Source organism: Lindgomyces ingoldianus, assembly GCF_010093535.1.
Source record: "Lindgomyces ingoldianus strain ATCC 200398 unplaced genomic scaffold BDR25scaffold_8, whole genome shotgun sequence".
Taxonomy (NCBI): domain Eukaryota; kingdom Fungi; phylum Ascomycota; class Dothideomycetes; order Pleosporales; family Lindgomycetaceae; genus Lindgomyces; species Lindgomyces ingoldianus.
The window spans coordinates 621,550-641,007 of record NW_022985169.1 but is presented as its reverse complement, the minus strand read 5'-3'; the positions used below and the strand labels follow the sequence as shown (position 1 = coordinate 641,007).

The window sequence follows — 19,458 nt, the reverse complement described above, 5'->3', positions numbered from 1 at the left end:
CTATAAAACTCTACAACTACCTAACATCTCTTAATTTTAGTAAACATTTAGGCGCTGTACATACTTCCTATTTAGAAAATAATAAGGCTAGGTTTTAATGTTTAAAATAGCTTTCTAGCTATGTTTTAAGCTTACAGAGTCTCTTGTTGCCTACTACCTACTTAGCAACCCCTAGCGCTTACTATAAGCGCCTATAGCCTATCTAATTGTACGTGTATTAATATATGTTGTTTTTTACTGCTTAGATAGAGGCTATAGGTAATTACTAATTAAAAGGGGTGTAGCAACTGCGCAGTATACAATGTGATAGATAATCTAAAGACGCACAGCAGTGTAAGAGCACCTATCTAAGGCAGGCTTAGTTATTTACTAGTAATTAGTAAAAAAGACATAAATGCTCTTTTTAGTAAGCTTATCTACTCTAGGTAGATGTACTAGGACAAGATTATACTCTAGTTATAAGTAAAAAAAGGCATTTAAATTAATTACTTAAATATATTCTAGTTTTTTTTTAACATAAATAAAGTTACTAAACACTTTAAGCATTTTTTATTAATTAAAATAAAAAACTTTATAACTTATATTATAACTTAATAAGACGCTTTATAGCAGAGGATCTAGTATTTTTTAATAAGTTAATCTTTAATAAAAAAACTAGCTAGTAGCACTACATGTACAGCCTAGTTAGCTATGTCTTTTAGTATACCTAGGATATTGCTTAAGGCAGTACTTAGTTAATTCTCTTTATGTATATAATTAATAGCTATCTTTTTTATACAGCTGTAAAAAAAAGGCTACTTTAATTAAAAGCAGTTTCTTAAGTAGATTAAAAAAAGTCTAATCCCTATACTTTAAGTTATGTATAGTAAAAAGTACCTAGTAATTATTCTAGATAATGTCTTAATTTATATAAATAATAAAGTAACATAAATTATTAAGGCTAGTAAGTATTTAGTAAGGTATCTGCCTTTATACTTACTTAACTATAATTTAATAAAGCTTACTTTTACAGTGCTTAAGGCATAGATTAAAAAAAACTATTTATATATTTAAAAGTGTTTTAGTAGTAACTTTAGTGCCTTTTTAAAAGCAGCTATTTAAAAAAGTAAATATAACTATTTTACTTAAAAGCACTTTAAGTATATAGTAGAAGGGCTATATATTAAGCAGGAGGAGCTAGAGTGTGTAAGAAGAGAGCTAAGAGAGCTTAAAAAGGTAAAAAAGTTTAAATTTAAATAAATTATTTAGCTATATTATTTTTACTACTAGTTCTACCTTACTTACTACTACCTATCTTAAGCAGGCTGCTAGCTATATAATATATTAGCTTAAACTAACAGAGATCTTTATAAAGATAGTAAATAAGCCTATTTTTAAGCCTAAACTAAGTAATAGTAATAGTATATAGGTCACCTTTAACTTTACTTATCTTATAGAGATTCTTTATAGTCTATAGCTCTTTAGTTGCTACTTTTTATATATAAAAGTAAGAATTTTTTTTATTCTTTAGCTATTACTTAACTAACTACTTAAAAAAGTCTTTTACTATTTTTTAAGTATTTTGTTTACTACCTTTTATTATAAGACTTAAAAAATAGCCTAAAGATTAAAGCGCTGTTAAGGTAATAACTAGTAGAGCATATAGCTGCTAGTAGTAAGAGAGTAGAGCAGCTCTTATAAAAGAAATACTAGCTTACGCTTAAAGCTATTAGAGATAAAGCTGTTAAAACTTTTATTACTTTACTTAAGTAGCTTTCTTATTACTTATTTTTACTATTTAGTTAAGTAACTACTACTAGCTTATCTACTTTACTAGCTTTTTAAATAATAGCTTATTTAATAATAATAAGCTTAGCCTTTTCTTTTTATTTTTTTATATATAAAGGTTTACTTAAAGCTTATTACTTTTTTACTACAGCGCTCTAATAATCTTATAACTAGGTACTATAATAAAAGACTTTTCTATAACTATAGACCTTCTCTATGCCTTAAAGTTAACTAGTTTAATAGCATAGTAAGATTAGTCTAGGTAGATATAGCACTACTTTTTATAGTTATTATAAAGCTCTGTCTAGCACTCTTATATACATGTAATTGCTAAGTAGTGGTCTATTGCCTTAGATATCTCTTTTACTTACTTTACTACCCTAGCTTTACGCAGCAGCTGCTAGGTATAACAGCTACTTAGTATTATTAGTGTAGTATCTAGATTTAATAATAGCTTGTTAGCTAATTACCTGCGTAAAAATGCCCTTTATAAAGCCTTAACTTTAACATAGAGCTTTACTTTAAAATCTACTCTATTAATCTTCTTAGTAAAGTGCTTAACATAGTAATTAACTACTTTAAGTAAGTAAGCGCTCTTTATAAAACTAAAGTTAGCTAAGGTAATATGCTACTAAGTAGATTTAAAGTGCTTAGCTTAATAGCTTACTAAGTAACTAAGCTAAGTAACTTTCTACTTATTAATTATAAAAGCTGCATTAATAAGCACTAAGTTTACTTTGTCTTTTATAAATAACATAAAGAAGACTAGCTGCTAGTAGTTATTACTGTTATTAACTACCTAGTTTCTATTTATGCGTAGAATATACTTTATATCTATCTTATAGTTAGGCTCTTTAGGAGGTAGGGACAATTACTGCTAAGGTAATAGTTAACACTCTAGCTCTACTACTAATAGTAGTAATAATAGTATCTTAATAGCAGCTGTTAAAGCAGCAGCGCGCTACTTATTTATAAAGGTAACTTTTCTCCTTGTCTGCTTATTTAATCTACTAGCTTTTTAACCTCTAAAAGGTGCTTTAGAGGCTGCAGCAGTAAGGGCTCTAGCTAACAGTTAACAGGTAGCACTAGTACTTAAACGCGTAGCTGCTCTAGCTATAGCTTTTTAGCTAGAAATTGTTTACTAAGGGCTATTTTAAACTTCTAAAATTTAGCTTTATTATTTTCTAATTAAGAAGTACGTACAGCTTTAAGATCTAACTAAAATAACAGATATTTAGGCATAGATAGGGGCAAATTGTTGCTTTGTCAAAGTTCTTATAGATTTGGTGAGGCGGAAAAGACGCGACGCGAATGCCAAGACATTGCACGGATTAACGCACACAATAGATGTTCTTGTTTTCCAAGCTTCGGTTCGGCTCTTAGCTCACGGCCAAGAAGTCCCGCTAAGACTTCTCCCGGGCTTCGCCTCCTTCATGCAGGAACTGGTGCCTTCCATTGCAAGGCCAGAGCGCCGTCTCGGCCCCATCCATATAAGGCTGCCCCTTCAAGGCTACAAGAAGTCTTGGCTCTCATCTTGCCCCTCCGTACCCACGTTTACCCCCTTTGCTTGCATCATCAGATTCCTGTACAATCGCGCTATTCTCGGGCGTAATGGCTGATCTAGAAAGTTATGATATTATCGTTTTCGGGCATACCGCCTTTGATATGTTCGTTATTGTACGTCCGGTGAACGGATCCTTGAGTCTTCAATCCGTCTTCGCATGACCCCAAGCTGACAGTCTCCACAGGAGCAATGGGATCCAGAGTCTGCCTTGACCAAGGAGGAGCAAAAGAAGACCCTTGTGCGCAAGTGGATGAAGCTCGGCAACATCGGACGCAATGTGAGTTGGTTCTGCTTACTGCCGTTATTGCGTGCCCCTATGTAGTGTCCAGAACTTACGCGCGAAGCCCTACCTTCGGAAACTCGACGATTTTGATTGGGAGATACCAGAGCATGTCCCACAAGATCTTCTGACCGACAATGAGCGCCGTGTCAATGGCCAACTTGGCGTGAGCAATGGCTTTTGGGTCAGGACATGGTACGGCTCGGAAAAGGCGGCAGCATCAATGTCACGTTCTGGTGGCGAGGCGACAGAAGCGGCTCAGACAGAGACGGTGAGCCGTGCCACGGCCGATGCTGATTATCGTCGGCTTTGGCGAAGAGCCTTCTTTGATGACCCGGACGACCCGGATGAGGCCTTCGACGATCATCGTGCGTGGCATAGATCGTTCATCTTCGACGACGACCCGGCTGCCTATGGTGTGATCCAACGCAGTGCAGATGAGGATGTAGCGCCAACTGGATCCACACCTGACTTTATAGTAAACGTGTTGATGCACTGTCCTGACCAATTGATAGGGCTCAGTGGTGGCCATGACCTGAGTCACGTTGATGAGGACCACGACCAGAATCTGCTGGTTATGATAGCTGACAGGAAAGCTTGCGAAAGCGGTTGGGTGCTTCAGATTGGGTTGAATAACAGGGGAGAAGTGCTTCCGGGGCGTGTCCGATCCAAAGCGAGTCAAACATCCACGGAAAATGCCAATTGGCAACCGGAGGGGATTGCGTTGAGCGAAACTACATTGCTGGAAGATACAGAAATATATGTTCATCGAGGTGATGGGTGGGCAAGTGACTAAGGAACTCAAGGCTAGCGAGATAGTTATTATCGACTAGAAGGTTTCGCAGCATCACAGTGATCGGCCTCCCGCCCGTCTGTCATCCAAATCATGGAGACTAGAGCAGTATTCCCCTTTCAGATTTCCAGAGCATTGATTTACTAGACAATTAACACATGTACACGAAATTCACTCCATCAAGTCGTGACCTCCAAGCGGTTTACACCATTGCACCCGAACTTTGCGAATCATACTCATGACCAACCGGACCGGTGAAGATGTGCATGCCGGTGGTAGTGGTTATGTTGATGTTCCTTCTCGCCCGTTGTGCTCATGCCATCTTCAGCGACGCTGTGCGTGGCCGCGGCACCGGCCTCTTGGCTGAAGTCTCCTAGTGGTATCTCGAACTCTTCCGCATCATCAGACATTTCAACACCTATACATAGTCAGCCAATGTTATCAGCATGCAGGTGTTTAGATGGCTTACTCTTGATCTTGAACATCTCCTCCTGGGTTGGCTGCTCGCCTCTTTTGATCTTGGAAGCAGCGGCAGCATTGTCAAACTCAACAGTGCATAACTTTGCTTTGACGAACCGGCCGTTAGCGGTTCCCCAAACGTAATGAGGAGTTCTTAAGCCGTTCGTGCAATATGCATTCTGGTTTCCGTCGACCTTATATTTCGAATTGTCCATAGTGTTGATGGCAGCAATCACAGTTGTAATGTCTCCGGACTTGAGCTGGTGGTTGAAAATCTGATATGCGCCTCCTTGGGGTGTGGTGGCTGAATCTGAGTTGAACAGATGGAAAGTAAATTCTTTCCGGTTGTTGTAGGCCCAGTTCCAAGCCGAATTCTTGTTGGGCGATCCTTGTCTGCCACCCGAGCCATACAGCGCGTTCGAGCCTTCCCAATCTTGATCCCATCGCTTGGGGGCAGATTTTTGGTTTCCTGCCTCATCTGCCCAAGTCACTGTCTGTGATATGCGTGTGGGAAGCTTGTTGACAGCTCCTTGGATTTCTTGCTCATATCCAGGTACACATGAGCGCGAATTGGTGATGGAATTGCCGCCTTCATTCATGCTGCGAGACCATCAGTATAGTTGGTAGTATCGATTGAAAAAACCTACGAGTTGAAAGGGAATTCGTCGCAACTGAGCCAATTTTTGTTACCTGGTATGCCTTGGTCTCTCGAAGTTGCTTTGGCAAATTCGTTTGATTCTCTTATGCATCGGTCGGCCCATGTTTCCGTAACGGTCACCTGTTCGCCTTTCGCGTTCGTATACGTGTGAGTGTGCGAAGACCTGGATCCGCATACATTGTTCCGGTTCGAGCTGTCGTCAGAGGAACCAAAAGTGCTAAAGCTTGCAGTGAACGGGCCGGAGCCCAGCCCTTGAGATGAGAAGAAGCTCATAATGTTTGTGCAGATCCCCGGGAATGGACCATTCCAATGGCCAATGTCTTCGTCAACGAAGAACTTGCAATTGTACATGAAGGCGGGTATACTGTTGATGCAGGGCGTGACTGGATCGACATCCATCGGATCACCGTCATCGTCAGCTCGGCGTGTTTTGGACGTCGAAGGCTTTTTGCCAGGGACCCATTCACATGCATCGCCAGCACAAGCCCCGCTCGGGCATTGACCACCATCGTTGCAAGTGAAGAAGCTGGTGGCCTTTTCGTTCAGAGCGCTGGCTTCCTCGCCCTCTTCGCGCCTATGGAGACTCGACAATGCACCTCCGGTATTGTGAAAATCTTCATCGAACCAGTATGTCGAGTTGTAGAGCGGAGAAAACTCGTCCTTGTACTCGCTATCGGAGATGAAGGGGTTGCGTTTTCCGAGGGAGACTTGCTGCGACAATGTCAGTCAGTGCCATAGGATCGCTGTAAGCACCCGCCACAACAATGTTGACCAGGCGTTGCACCTAGGCCAACGCTCCGGTCGATTCCAGATCTATAGGATATGTGAAATGACACTTACACCATGATGCTCATAAAGAATCTTCTCTCTGTCCTGGGGCCACAATTGGAGTGCTGTTTTGATGAGCACAGAATCATGTCATGCAATGGGCTTACTTACGCTTCAGCGCATAATCACCTAGCCATTTGAACCTAGAGAGAGATCAGAATGAAAATTTGAGCTGTTGGGCAAAGAGACTTACGTAGCTTTTCCACCAATCCCGAAATTGTAGAGATACTTGATGAAGATATCGTATGACAAGGCGGGTGTGTTCCCAATTCCTCCTTGCGCCTTCCCGGTTACTTCGAATCGGAAGGTGTTGTTAATGAAACCAACGATCTGCTTGCGTCAGAAAACCAAATGCCTCCAAGGATATTCTACCGACGATAGGTAGGACATTTGACGAACCTGCGCATTTACGATGTCACCTTTGATGCTGGGTGTGTTGACCTTGATTCCCAGATTGACCTCTGGGGTAATCAACAGGTCAAGACCAACCGATGCTTGCACAGAAGCATCAAGGATTGGGTCAAAGTCTGTAGAGAGTTATTAGTAACTTGAGGATGGCTCGATGCCACTGCTGCAGCATACCTGTTCCTTTTGATCCTTGCTCCGCGCTCTCGGCCGGCTTGTCAAACTTTTGTCTCGCCTCCGCCTCTTTCACCTGTGGGAAATAGATCTCGTATTTCGGGAACGTGATTTTCGCGCCGGCTTTTAACTTTCCTGCTACCGTTGCCTTGGCCCGCATTTCGCCATAGACATCCAACGTTGGCCCAATAGCAGCGATGCTGAACTTTAGTTAGCTTAAGCGAAGACAAAGCGATGCGACAAGGCGTACCCTTTGATAGCGAGACCCGGATATGACAGCGTATCAATAATCTTCAGACGCTCCTTCATCCTGTATTCGATCTCTGCATTGCCTTCTACCTCCAGCGTTGCTTCAGCTACTGGCTCCATCTCTGTGGAAGTTGTCAGCTGCAAGTATCCTGAGCAATTGAGCCTGGGAAACGTGACTTACCAAAATACGCATAGATTTGCTCTACGTTCAACGGTACAATGGTGCCTTGTGCATAATATGCCCATCGCGCATTCATGTCGAACTTCGTATCGAGTGTGACATCCAAGCCAGCTTTCAAGACAGTGTTGCCTCTTGCGCACTGTGCCCGCTTGCGGTACAGGAGCATCCGCTTGTGCAGTGACATAGGCAGCTTTCCTTCGTCGGATGTCTGGACTTTGTTGAGCTGTTTGAGCCATTCAGTGAGCTCCCCCCAGAAACGTTTTTCATGGCGCGAGCGTTTGGTAGCCCCTTTGGGAGACTCAGAGCCAGTCATATCGTCCCAGTAAGGGACCAAGTTGGTGTAATCGATTCGGATGTTAACGGTCTGGTCCTCACGCCGGATGTTTTCGAAGTGATAATCGAAGACAAGCTTGTAGACCTTTGAGGTATGGCCCGCTTCTGAGCGTTTTCGCAGGTGATACTCTGGCAAATGTGTCTCATCGACCGGCTCCATGGAAACAACCCGTGCGAACGGACCTGATCTAATGAAGAGTTAGTGGAGCACGTTGAGGAGTGTTAGTACAACCGGTGTGGCTGTCGCGAGAGTCGAATGAATGACAATGAGAACAGCACTTACCCAATGTGTCGGGGCAGAGCGATGATGGTATCGTGCGCGTTGTCCATGAAGATCTTTTCACAGTGCTCTTCGCGGCCTGATCGGCAATAGACAAGATGAGTGCCTTCTTCGTGTTCGAAAGTCCAATCCATGAGATCTGGATTGTCCCGGGTGAGGGTCTCACGCCTCTTGATCGGATTTCCAGTTCCGTCTTCTTCATGGACAAAAACGTAGTCTCGGGGAAAGTTGCCCTGCAAGGCACCCTCGTCCCCGTCGAGAAGAACGAAACCATAGGGATCGTCGCCGACGTCGGTTTCGTCCGGACCGTGCGGGTCGTGGTCATTGTTGCCATACTACCGAAAAGTCAGTTGCAAAATACAGGAACATGGGCTTCCTGATCATCTTACGTTGTCCTTGTATTCGTATACGACGTCGAACCCATGAGGGTTCGGAAAGATCTTTTTGAGGTCAAATGGAAGTGAGACGTTTCGCAGAGGATCGCAGCAAAAGAGATGGTCTATTCCTGGATTGTACGACCCACAAGGTGCCGGTAGGCCAGCTGGCCTCTCTGGGAGTGTTGCTTTCGCGATGGTAACCTGGCCTTTGCCGCACTTCGTGTCCATACATTGCTGCATGGTCGATTGAAAGTACGTCGTCTGGCCATTCTTCGTCTCCGGTTTCTGTACGTTCGGTTTCCATTGACAGTCTTGATATATGCCCGCGATTGGACAACAGTAAGACTGATACTGGCCTTTGGGACATGGCTTGCCCCCGGCCTCGTTCCCTCGGTAGGTGAGGGGACCGCCTGAGGGACACTTCAACTCAGACTGGCAGTCGGACCAATGACATTGCTGAAGCTCGGGGGCCGCGTCGCAGCATAATGATCGCGCTCCGCTGGCACACTTCGCACCACCCTCGTAGGTAGTGTACTGATCCGTGACCAATTCGTAACGGCCGTCTCCGCAAGTTTTCTCTTCGAAACCCCCATCGCAGTAGAACGAACTGCGTTCGGGAGCTCCAACCCACTTGCAGTTGACCGCTGGGCTCTTAGGCGAACAGCACACTGTTTTCCACTGCCCTTTCGCACATGTCTCAATCTCCTGCGCCAAATTTCCGGTTGAGTAGACATTTCCGGCCGCTCCGCCAGGAGCATGCAAACGCTCGATGGGGATGTCGCCTTTTGCGCAGGTGTTGAACTTGCCGCTGCTGCCCGGGCCAGAGCAACCCATCGTGACGTAGCAGCCGTCACCAGTAAGTCCACCCAACTCTTTCGCAAGGGCATCCTTCTCTTCGTCGGAAAGTGTTCCTCCCTCTATCAGAGCCCCAGTCACGAACTCGTCTCCAAGGAGCCCTGAGAGTGCCTGGAAGTCTGGTGTATCTTGATCAATGGCCCATATCATGACACCACCCAAGCACTCGCTGTCAAGAAGCTCTCGCTTCTTGGCGAAACTTTTGGCGTCGTCATATGTGATCCACTGCGTATCATCGTACACCATGTACGTCACTCCAGTGGAGTTTTCGTACACAATCTTTTTCTCGTTCAGACGGTTGGATCTTGCCATGATCTCCTTGAAGGAAAGAATACCCCGTTCACCGGAACACTCGCCCGCTTCGCCGGCATCCGCGAAGACACACCCAGGCTCATTGCATTTAGGGTCAGCCAGGGTGAAGGTGCGGCCGTAAAACCCTATACTAATTCAGAAACCACAGCTTCAAATCGCAGCAGGTTGGCTTACCGGTCCCCAAGTTGACCTTGGACAAGTCGACATCATTGCGGCGGAGTAGATCGAGACCAACTTCGATTTCAGTAACATTGGTATGACCGAAGACATATGGCCCTGTCCATGGATTGTTCTGATCCCATTTTCCGCGCTGATCGTATGTCATCATACTACTGGGGTTAGTCCAATTCCATGTCTCGAGACAGTCGGAAGGTGCTTACTTGAACCAATCTACTTCTCTCTGCATACTGTTCACATCAAAGTGCTGCAGATACCAGTAGCTAGCTGGTATTGCGACGGAGAGTGTCCAGGAAGGATTGTGGTCGTCGAATTGGGATTTGATGGCGCGCAGAAGGTAGACATAATTGTCGTAGTCCGCCTTATTGCCCCCACGGTCATCCGCTTCCGCTGTAAAAGAATGAGTGCTACTCGGTATAATAATTAAGGCGGTAGAACTAACGATACTCCCAATCCAGGTCAATGCCGTCTAATGCGTATTTCTCCAGAGTTTCTACCACACTCTTGGCAAAGGTTTCTCGGGACGAAGAACTGGCAGCCATGTTCGTCCAGGCGTCTCGTGTAGGGCCTATGTCCCAAACCTGATTAGCAAGACACCATAAATGGACTGAATGGGTACTCACCAGGATCCGTGAATGTCCAACCGCCGATGGAGAGAATAACTTGGAGCGCTGGGTTCTGACGCTTCAATTTAACGACCCGAGAAATGATCCCCGAGCTGTCAATTGTGACTTTAAAGTCGCTGCTGATGCCGCCAAAAGCGATGTTGATGTGAGTTAGCGCATGAACAGGGATATCTTCTGGCCGAAAAGAGTCGCAGTCCCTGGTGTCGGCCCATGATTCGTAGTAGGCAATTCGTCTTTTCCTCCACGACGAAGCACATTTCTTGCGCTCTGGAGTCTCACAGTTGCTCTGGCAGCTTTCGTTCTTGTTTGATGATGTTGCACAGAATTCGTCAGTTGTCCCGCAGAAGCCCCAGCGACTACAGCAGACCTTCAATGGGCACTCCTTGCCTTTCGGGTCTGCCCACTGGCCACATTCGGCGGTGGCGTTGCAAGTGCCGATACAGTTGTTTGGCGCGCACCAATCATCTCCAAACCCACAACTGCCTGATTTGGAGCAGCATCCGACCTTGCACGGATTTTCTTCATCGCAGGTAGCCCCTTGCTGAGAAGAAACAAAAGAAACGACAGATAGGGTCAAGAGTAATGCTAATAGATAGCGTAACGAGAGTGTAGAAGCCATTGTGACGTACAACTATCGTGACATTCGCGAGCCACTGATAGTTGACAACAACAATGCTCAGGAATAATAGCGAACAAGTGCAAAGGACTGAAATGAGTGTGTCAAAGAGAGACTTCTGACGGAAGGCGTAAGGAAGGACCTGTCAGTCAACGTAAAACGACAGAGCGCGACCTGCTCTGGACGATACTGCCCCTCGCCACTTCGAGCATCATGATGGGATATAGAGAGCGTTTACCATGGGACGACTGCAGGCGATCGACCCCTGCAGATGCCTCCGCCATAACCGATTGCATTATCATTTCGCCCGTAGAGGGACGGGAAGTCCGACCTCGTATCCGGTGAGAGCGGCGTAGTGAGGATATTGAATTTACGCCCTGCTATAGACTCAGGTAGACGAATGAGAGGTGGACGTCCGAGCGTTGGAGTTGGATGTGAGATGAAGCTCTTGCACTTGGTAATGAATCAGGATCTGAAACCCTGCCGTTATGGCCAGTAAATTACCGTTTCTTTACGCAGCAGGGGAATAAAGTGCCCAGATCTTACGCCAAGAGTCCAAAACCCGCCCGTTGGTGGCAGGTACCGCCGCCGTGCCGCCCAAGCTATGACGAACAGGTGTTCGCCCCGCGTGCAGCCCTGCGAGATGCGGCCCGATCACCATCCTTCGCGACCCTGTATCGATAGCATGTACGGCCGAATTTGGGACCCTGCAGAATGTCGAAGGGGCACGTCAATTACAATGGATCATGCTGTGCGAGAAAGTGGAACGACCTGCTTCGCTGCTCCTCTGAGCTTTGCCCCCTACTGAACTCAGTCGCTCGCTCGCTCTTGAGACTATTCGCAAGTAGTCTTTCATTCTGTCTCTATCAACATGCTTCTCTACACTCTTTTATCGTTTTGCAGCTTCGTGGTTTCCTTGAGTGTTATTCCGTCCACAGGGCACCTTCCTGGGTCTGTCCGAGCCGCCTGCAGATCGGCTTTGGCGGAAAACATCACACAATGCTCGGATATGCTACAGTATCCCGTGGAATTTATTCCAGCGGATTCATTGAGCGAGATATGTACTACCAGTTGTGGGGCAGCGCTGAATGCCATGTACACCAAAGCTTCTTCGACTTGCGGAACAGGTAGTGTAAACGTTACTGCTGTAAACGACACTATGTGGACCATACTCACGCCGTTGAACCTCGCGGGTGAGCTTGTGTTTAACTACAACTTGACATGTCTCCAAGATACGTCTCATCCAGGGGAAATTCGCGATTCTTGCTAACATCTCCAGCGTATACGGAATGGAGGCTTTTGCAAAGACGTGCTTAGCGACATCACAGCAGAGAAGTTGTGTTCTGACTGCTACATGAAGACTGTACAGTTAGGATTCAGCGAGCCGCTAGAGGCCGATGACGGATGGACGCCAGACGATTTTAACTCACTGAAGCAATCTTGTGGTATACCCACGAGTTCGTACCCCGTGAAGCCAACTTCACCAGTGGGAACACCCGGCCCAACGTGAGTCTTCATATTCCGCAGTCTTTCCATCCCTGACATCCACAGACCTACATGCACGACCAAAGCCACTGCAAAGGCCGGCGATACCGCCAACGCACTTGCCAAAAGTCTCTCCGTCTCGACCGACCGTCTTCTTACTTACAACAACCTTCCTTTGTCGATGAATGAGACTTTCAAGGGAGGAGAGGTTCTGTGTCTCGACAATGTTGCGAAATGTGTGCTTCGCCAAGTTGTTGTGGGCGATACTTGCAGCTCTCTGATCAAAGCCAGTGGCAGCGGTGTAGATTCGCTCATGTTCACCAGCTGGAACCCAACAATCGGTCACGATTGTCTGAACCTTGCATCCATGGCAGGCAAATATATTTGCATCTCCCCGCCGGGATCAACGACACTCTTCACGCCAATTGGAGGCGAACCAACACCTCCGGCCACGACCAGCAAGGCACCAGAATCGACCTATAGCTGGGGCAGCGTGCCAAACTCGGTGTCTAGCTCTATGAACTTTACAACGTCTTGGTTGTTCCCGACAGACGGGGTGTCGATACCAACGCTCACTGCAACCGCACAACCCCCAGAGTCCGTCACCGCGATCGCGGCCCGCATTTCCAACTGCCCCTTCCTCAAAGAAGACGATCCATCCTGGGACGCGGGACTAGCCGACGACGAAGTCCACCTCCACTCCTGGGACCTCTCCGACGAATGCCTAGAGTCCTGGGACCCCTACTGCAACCCCGACCCCACTGCCGCCATTCTTCCCAGTCCTACCAACATCGCGTCCTCATGCTACCCCACCGTTTCCACCATCATCCCTGACGGCTGGGTCGCTCCTCCCGCGCCCACCAGCACGGGTACACCCAACAACTGCAACAAATGGCACGTCGTTGGTCCGGGCGATACTTGCAACGGCGTCGAAGCAAAATACAAGATCTCGGACTCGTTGTTCCGGCAATGGAACCCCACCATCAATGCGCAGTGCGGGAATCTGGGTACAGGCATGGCATATTGCGTGAGAGTGTGGATCGAGCCCTCTACTACCATCTCCTCGATGCCGATAACGAGTACGATGAAACCGTCTTCCGTATCGTCTGCGGGTCCGCCGGGCCCAACACAGTCGGGTACTAGCCCGACTTGTACGAAGTGGCATGTGTATAAGCAGGGTAAGAATACCTTTTGCGGCGATGAAGAGAGATAGAAGCTAACCAGTGTGATAGGTGATACTTGCGAATCGATTGCGACGCAGTATGGCATTATTGTCAGTCGATTCCGCCAATTGAATAGGGGCGTCGACTCGCAGTGCAGTAATTTGGTTCTTGGAAACGCTTACTGTGTGGGATGATCAGCTTTGGATTTGATATTCATGAGGGAGATTTCATTCTCAATCTTGATCGAACAGCGTCGTTGATGTGTTACCCGCTTGTAGTATGCTAGTGTGAGAGATTAGATAGTCTTCTGTACAGTAGCATTGGACCAACAATATGACTATCTCTGCATTGTTTTCCAGCCCTTGCGTTAATATAAGAGTCAGCCTCGCTTTTGTTCAGCGGGGCCTGGCAGCGAGGCAGGCCTTTGCCTCCTGAAGATTGCAACTTGGCCTCGAACCGAAACAAACTCAGTATGGTGTTCATGTTCTCAAGCACAACGCTGCACCGATTGAGAAGACTTCGATTTGGTTTCGCGATCTCATGGCGCTTTGACTACTTTCCTACCGCTGACTTCGTACCGCTGCAGCTCTTCGATGATCTTCGGAGATTCGGAGAATTCATACACTTCGATCTTAGGCGTTATCTTCCCTTGCAGAGCATGCTGAAGGAGCTCATCCATTTGTTCACTCGTACCCGTCGAAGATCCTTTGATGACCAGGCCTATATCCATCTATTAGCGCACTTGTCCCCCGAGCACCCTGTTGGACAAACTCACCTCGATTCGCGATCTGAATGGGCGACATAGGAAACATATACGTATCCGGCGGCAAACCCACGCAGACAAAGACCCCATTATTCCTCACCAAATTCACCGCCTGCTCATACGCCTTCTCGGTCCCCGCCACGCAAATCACCGCATGCGCACCCTCTCCATCCGTCATCCCCTGCACCGTCTTCACCACATCTTCCTTCGCAAAATCCACAAACACCTCCGCTCCCATCTCCTTGCACAGCCTCTCCTTCTCCACCCCACTATCAATAGCAATAACCCGATACCCCTTCGTCTTGGCCGCAATCTGCACCCCAATATGTCCCAACCCGCCTCCCGCCCCGACAATGGCAACCCACTCCCCCTCCTTGACCTCAGGCTCGCACTTCGATACTGCTCCTGCCAAACTGAGTCCTGCGCACAGCAACGGCGCCGCAACTTCACTGGGCACGCCGTCCGGAATCCTCGACACAAAATCCGCATGCGCGACAACGTATTGCTGTAATGTGCCGCGCACACTCCTCCCCGTATTCTTCTGCCGAAGGAGATGTTGATTCGAGCTTTGGGGAGACAACCTCTGAAGATAATACCGCAGAGACACAAGCAGCAGATGCCTTGTGCGCATTGGGGATTGTCAACGTGAGACAAGCCGATGACAGTGCTAGCCCGACTATGAAGCTATGTCTTCCGGAGCATACTGCGGCATCCACTGCTTCGCAAACGGAAGATGTCGATCAAGCCATGGTTCCAGCCTCAGAGCCCGCAAGCAAGCCGTATAGAATCCAATCAAGCTATGGATTTGCTCGTAGCACCTGCGGTGTCCGAATCAAGTCCAGCAGAAGCCGCCACAATCTCAGCCTCTGAACAGGAGCCTGAATCGAGAGAGGGCATTCAGCAGACAACAGAGGAGCCTGTGCAGCTTCCAGAATCACCTCGCCGAGTCGTACCCGCGAAAGAGCCGGAGGGCGAAGGGAATGCTCAGGAAACCGTCACCCAGGCCATGACACTTGATGTAGGTCTCAGCGTCGATAGCCCGCCAAGCGAGGCTGAGGAATTGATGGCCGATGTTGATGATGGTATTGCCTCCGTGGATTCGAGTGAATGCCGTGCCGATACGGGAACAGATTCCACAATACTATACACTGCGTCACGCTCTCGAGAAGCAAGCCGTGGCGGGCAAAGAGTGACGCAAGAAAGCTCGGGTACCTCACTTGCCTCCTTTTGGCAGTAATACCATTAACAGATGAACCAGACCTGCCTATTTCGATCTATGAATCCGATGAACCTGCTGAATCCATCATCGTGGATGACAATGGCGGTCAACCCATTTTTATCGACAGTTCTGATGACGAAATGGGCTTGGACAATGACAATCCCGGTCAGAGCCCCCGACGTCGAGCGCAGCGAAAGCAGTCAACACTACGGTCCCCAGAGATGGTAAATTGGGCTTCTAGAGAGTATAAAGCAAAGAGCGCAGCGAGCCTTGCCGCGGCATGGGAGAACATGTGGGAGCAATGGGAACGAGTCCGCGCCAAGCCTAACCGGCGGCTTGCCCAGACGTTGTATCCACTCCACAAGAAAATGTTCAGTGCGTGGAGCTATGAACTATGGAACAAGAAGTATCATAAACACGGCGGCCGTAATCTTTACCATTTCTGGGAAAAGCGTGGAGTGAAAAGGAAGGCAGTGAGACAGCTCACCGGGAAGAGAGACGGCACACTCGTGCGCAAATTAGGGAGTGCTTTAAAGCGGCTACAGGAAGCGGAGGAAAAACATCTGCGTATTTTAGTTACTATAGACGATGGGGAGAGTGCGGATTGCGATTACGTGCCAAGCCAGGCATGCCGTTGCCGGTAAAGGGCTTTTTCGACTTAGCTTATTTAACTTACCACTACGAACTAAAGTTATAAATGGTACTCTAAAATAACCATTCCAAAGGTCACGAAACAGGACCTGCCCAATAATAGGTAACTTAGCTTAGTCAGACCCTAGTAACCGCAGCTTCTTTCGCCTATATTCCCATCTTCTAACGTTAGCTTTAATAAATTACCAAGCTAGCACGGGAAATGATTGCTAACGTTAATCTTAAAGGGTTCAGATTAGGCACTCAAACTTTCTTGCAAGCTTTAAGGGAATCACGATGCCAGATATCTATTGCACCAAATGTTTCGTCACGTTTAAGACATTTATTGTAGTTACTAGGATGAATAACTCAAGTGAAACGATTTCCCCGCGTACTTTATGCCTGTTTCGAATCTGTTGTAGATGCGTTGCACGAATTCTGTGGTGGATCGACGGCACTAGGACGGCGTCGCTTGTACATCCGTGCCATCCGAGCCTTTACCAGAGCAAGATGTTCTTCCACTGCTTCTAAAATTTCCTGTGCTTGCACATTACCCTCCGGATCGTTGTCCCCAGACTTTCTTTTGCGCCATACCACAGCGCAACCACACAGAAAGATACAGCCACAGCCGATAAACATGATTTCAGAGGCTAATATTACTCTCGTGTACGATTCTTTAAGATTGGCCGGTGAAGAAGTAGTTTACCCTGCTCGTTGGGCTGCAGACGAGGTTTATGTAGGCACGGCCAGCCTGAATTGTCCCCGGGACACTGTTTTGGAAGCATCGCATCAGTCGCATCTATATATATCGACACCTATCTGACAGGGTCTATAAATGAGCCAGTCTCACGCCCTGGCGGGCCGTTCTATATTCAGACATCTCGATGCGGCGGAGAACATATTTGTCTTCCCCGTTCCCTGCCTCCCCTAAGCACCATTTGTTGGATATGATCGCTTGTCTGCAATCTATTTGGGGTGTGCCCAATAAATGCTTCGCCGTTTACACCTGATGGATCCCGTTGACGAGAACAATGTGCTACTCGAGGTTGTGGGTTGGTGCAGACGAAAGCGTCCTGCCTTTCTGGTTCGATACTCACGGCCAAGCGTGTGTGACCATACGACCTATGCCCTGGTGGGAACGCGTTTCCTCCCAGCAGCCCTCGTTGAAAGCTATGAAGCTACTGAGGACTATAATTTGGACAACTTGCAGAATCGAGGCGCCATCAAACTGGAAAATATCATTCGTGTCTTGGACATGGCCTGGTACTCGGGGGAAGAGCCAGCTTGCGCCGACAACCATATCAAGGTGGAATTTTCCTACTACATATTTGCCTTATTATGGAAAAGGAAACAATTTCTGGATGTTTTCCTACTTCTAGAGTGGAAATCGGATGACGGTCAACTCCAGATAACTTGGGAATACGCTGAGACGCTTATGGATCTGATGGAGCCAAGATTCTGTATGAATCTACTCTCTAGATGGGTGTCAGAGGTGGACTGGCGTCATAGACAAATGGTTTTCCAATTGGAATTGGGCGATGTAAGAAATGTGCTAGGAGCGAAGGGGTGGCAGTATATGTGAACGCTATATCATGGTTTAATTGATACAACAACCTCTAGAAGCAACACTATACATCCGCCACGCTTGGCGCTTTAGGCAGCACCCCGAAAATCCGGGAATGATGGGAGCTGGCTTCCTCCCCTCGTAGTTGAAAGGTAATTCCCCTCCTTTGCCATTCCTGCTGTCCAATGTGCGGTTTTCTTCTTGCATGGCTGTAGCAAGTTCAAGACCGATTTTTCCAAGAGCCATGTCGACGGCTCCCCATGGAATCACTTGTATTCCATTATCAAATTCTTGATATTTCGAATCTTTGTCTGTGCCCCCAACATAAGCTTCACCGCTTCGCTATGGCATGTTTCTTGGTCCTCAAGGTCTCGTTCTAGTTAGGAGGAAGAACCTAGAGAACTCAGACGCAATGGTTACAATTCAATTAACAGCGGTCTCAGGAAATAAATTGCACAACTTGAAAGATTTTTACGGCACGGAGGGTTTGGTGTTACGCAGGGAGGGACGTCAGAGCGCAACCGGATCATCGTAGGGCTGTAAGCGGGCTTCCTAGAATCTTTATATTGAAGCGAGCAATTCAGCGCACTCAAAAGTTAAGAGATTCTTCATTAATCTGGATGTAACTATGCTTTGCCTCTCGATAGGGTGCGTCTTGCGATTCAGGAACGGATATTAATTAAATTAAATCTCTTTTACGAGATCTACCCTCATTCACTGCCTGTCGAGTGTACCTCTTCGGGGTCTTCAAACCATGGTAAGAGCAATGTGTATCACTCTAAGAGACCAATAATGGGAACTATGCTATAAATAGCATTGGCGCTAAAATAGCTCATTTAGGTTCCTAAACAAGAACCCTCCTAATAATAGGTGGCCCAGAAATACCTCTAAAAGCTCTTTCTTTCGTCTGTATATAAGTTAAGTTACATCCTTTATACGTCGTCCAGAGGGCCGCGGTGTGTGAATGATGGATTTGGTTTCGGCTTTTCCGCCATGTATGCAGACAGAGGCTCTTCTTGATTGGTTTCTGGGAACTTCATGGTTGAAACAATGGCCTAACTGAGTGATAATATGCTTTCTCTGAGGAATTTGGGATGATGGTGAAAGAATGATTTTGGTTTATGGGCATGAACCGCTATAAGTACTTCGTTGAGCACTGCTCTTATGCTGATTGATGTGGCGCAGTACCAACTTGTGCTATACTCGTGGAAGCTTGCTGGGTGCTTTGTTAACTTCAATTGGCTGCAGACCATATCAAAGCTCATCATGCACCACAAGGCGCTGTGAAAGCCTTGGATCATCCATATTCCATTACGTTGGTATGTCCGGGCTCACCTGAGTGGGGCTTGTTTAGGGCCCTAGTTAGGCAGACCCCGTTTTGGCCACAGAAGGCGGCAGATGACAGCAGAAGAAGACAAGCCAGGGTTGTTGGACAACCTCATCCATGCAAACGTTGGTACAGCCAGCTTCAAAGTTTTCTAACCGACTCACTTGTTCTTCCTCGACGACTGCTTGAGGGTCCGAGGAGGCTGGAGCGGGGCAATGACCTAATGTCGTCCCCGCATATTTCCTCCCTGGACATCAATACAAGCTCTACGACGTTTTAAGCCCAGGCGTCCATGTAATTTCGGACTTAACCATTTCCCAATCCATGGGATTCAGCCTTGCGATGCTATGCGGAGATAATGACACGTCATCCG

General features: G+C 47.0%; 6 protein-coding genes across 6 annotated transcripts; 4 read left to right on the top strand and 2 right to left on the bottom strand.

Annotated features, from left to right (window-relative positions):
* The first annotated feature begins 3,300 nt into the window (after window positions 1–3,300).
* BDR25DRAFT_281634 (uncharacterized protein) lies at window positions 3,301–4,546 on the top strand. Its single transcript, XM_033687903.1, has 3 exons — window positions 3,301–3,444; window positions 3,516–3,608; window positions 3,676–4,546. Exons 1-3 carry the CDS (start codon window positions 3,379–3,381, stop codon window positions 4,405–4,407), a joined length of 891 nt encoding a protein of 296 aa, XP_033550542.1. The 5' UTR covers window positions 3,301–3,378; the 3' UTR covers window positions 4,408–4,546.
* Window positions 4,484–11,116, bottom strand: BDR25DRAFT_256541 (chitinase A1). The gene is made up of 16 exons (XM_033686415.1): window positions 10,316–11,116; window positions 10,135–10,260; window positions 9,896–10,082; window positions 9,690–9,844; window positions 8,361–9,640; window positions 7,975–8,306; window positions 7,359–7,879; window positions 7,179–7,299; window positions 6,932–7,128; window positions 6,749–6,876; window positions 6,543–6,679; window positions 6,461–6,492; window positions 6,362–6,414; window positions 5,511–6,232; window positions 4,874–5,463; window positions 4,484–4,822 (listed from the first exon to the last, which is right to left on the bottom strand). The coding sequence occupies exons 1-16, from the start codon at window positions 10,935–10,937 to the stop codon at window positions 4,641–4,643; spliced, it is 5,385 nt and encodes a 1,794-aa protein (XP_033550541.1). The 5' UTR covers window positions 10,938–11,116; the 3' UTR covers window positions 4,484–4,640.
* A 911-nt stretch (window positions 11,117–12,027) lies between these two features.
* BDR25DRAFT_323452 (uncharacterized protein) lies at window positions 12,028–13,776 on the top strand (the record flags this gene model as incomplete). Its single annotated transcript, XM_033692102.1, has 4 exons — window positions 12,028–12,127; window positions 12,230–12,440; window positions 12,486–13,597; window positions 13,652–13,776. The coding sequence occupies 4 exons, from the start codon at window positions 12,028–12,030 to the stop codon at window positions 13,774–13,776; spliced, it is 1,548 nt and encodes a 515-aa protein (XP_033550540.1).
* Window positions 13,777–14,120: 344 nt separating this feature from the next.
* Window positions 14,121–14,901, bottom strand: BDR25DRAFT_169479 (uncharacterized protein; the record flags this gene model as incomplete). Its single annotated transcript, XM_033684118.1, has 2 exons — window positions 14,121–14,302; window positions 14,358–14,901. Coding segments are annotated over 2 exons (726 nt in total), but the record flags the coding sequence as incomplete, so codon positions are not given.
* A 450-nt stretch (window positions 14,902–15,351) lies between these two features.
* On the top strand, window positions 15,352–16,208 carry BDR25DRAFT_311898 (uncharacterized protein; the record flags this gene model as incomplete). The annotated part of the gene is made up of 2 exons (XM_033691266.1): window positions 15,352–15,553; window positions 15,595–16,208. 2 exons carry the CDS (start codon window positions 15,352–15,354, stop codon window positions 16,206–16,208), a joined length of 816 nt encoding a protein of 271 aa, XP_033550538.1.
* A 995-nt stretch (window positions 16,209–17,203) lies between these two features.
* Window positions 17,204–17,776, top strand: BDR25DRAFT_386549 (uncharacterized protein; the record flags this gene model as incomplete). Its single annotated transcript, XM_033698012.1, has 1 exon — window positions 17,204–17,776. One exon carries the CDS (start codon window positions 17,204–17,206, stop codon window positions 17,774–17,776), a length of 573 nt encoding a protein of 190 aa, XP_033550537.1.
* Window positions 17,777–19,458: the final 1,682 nt, after the last annotated feature.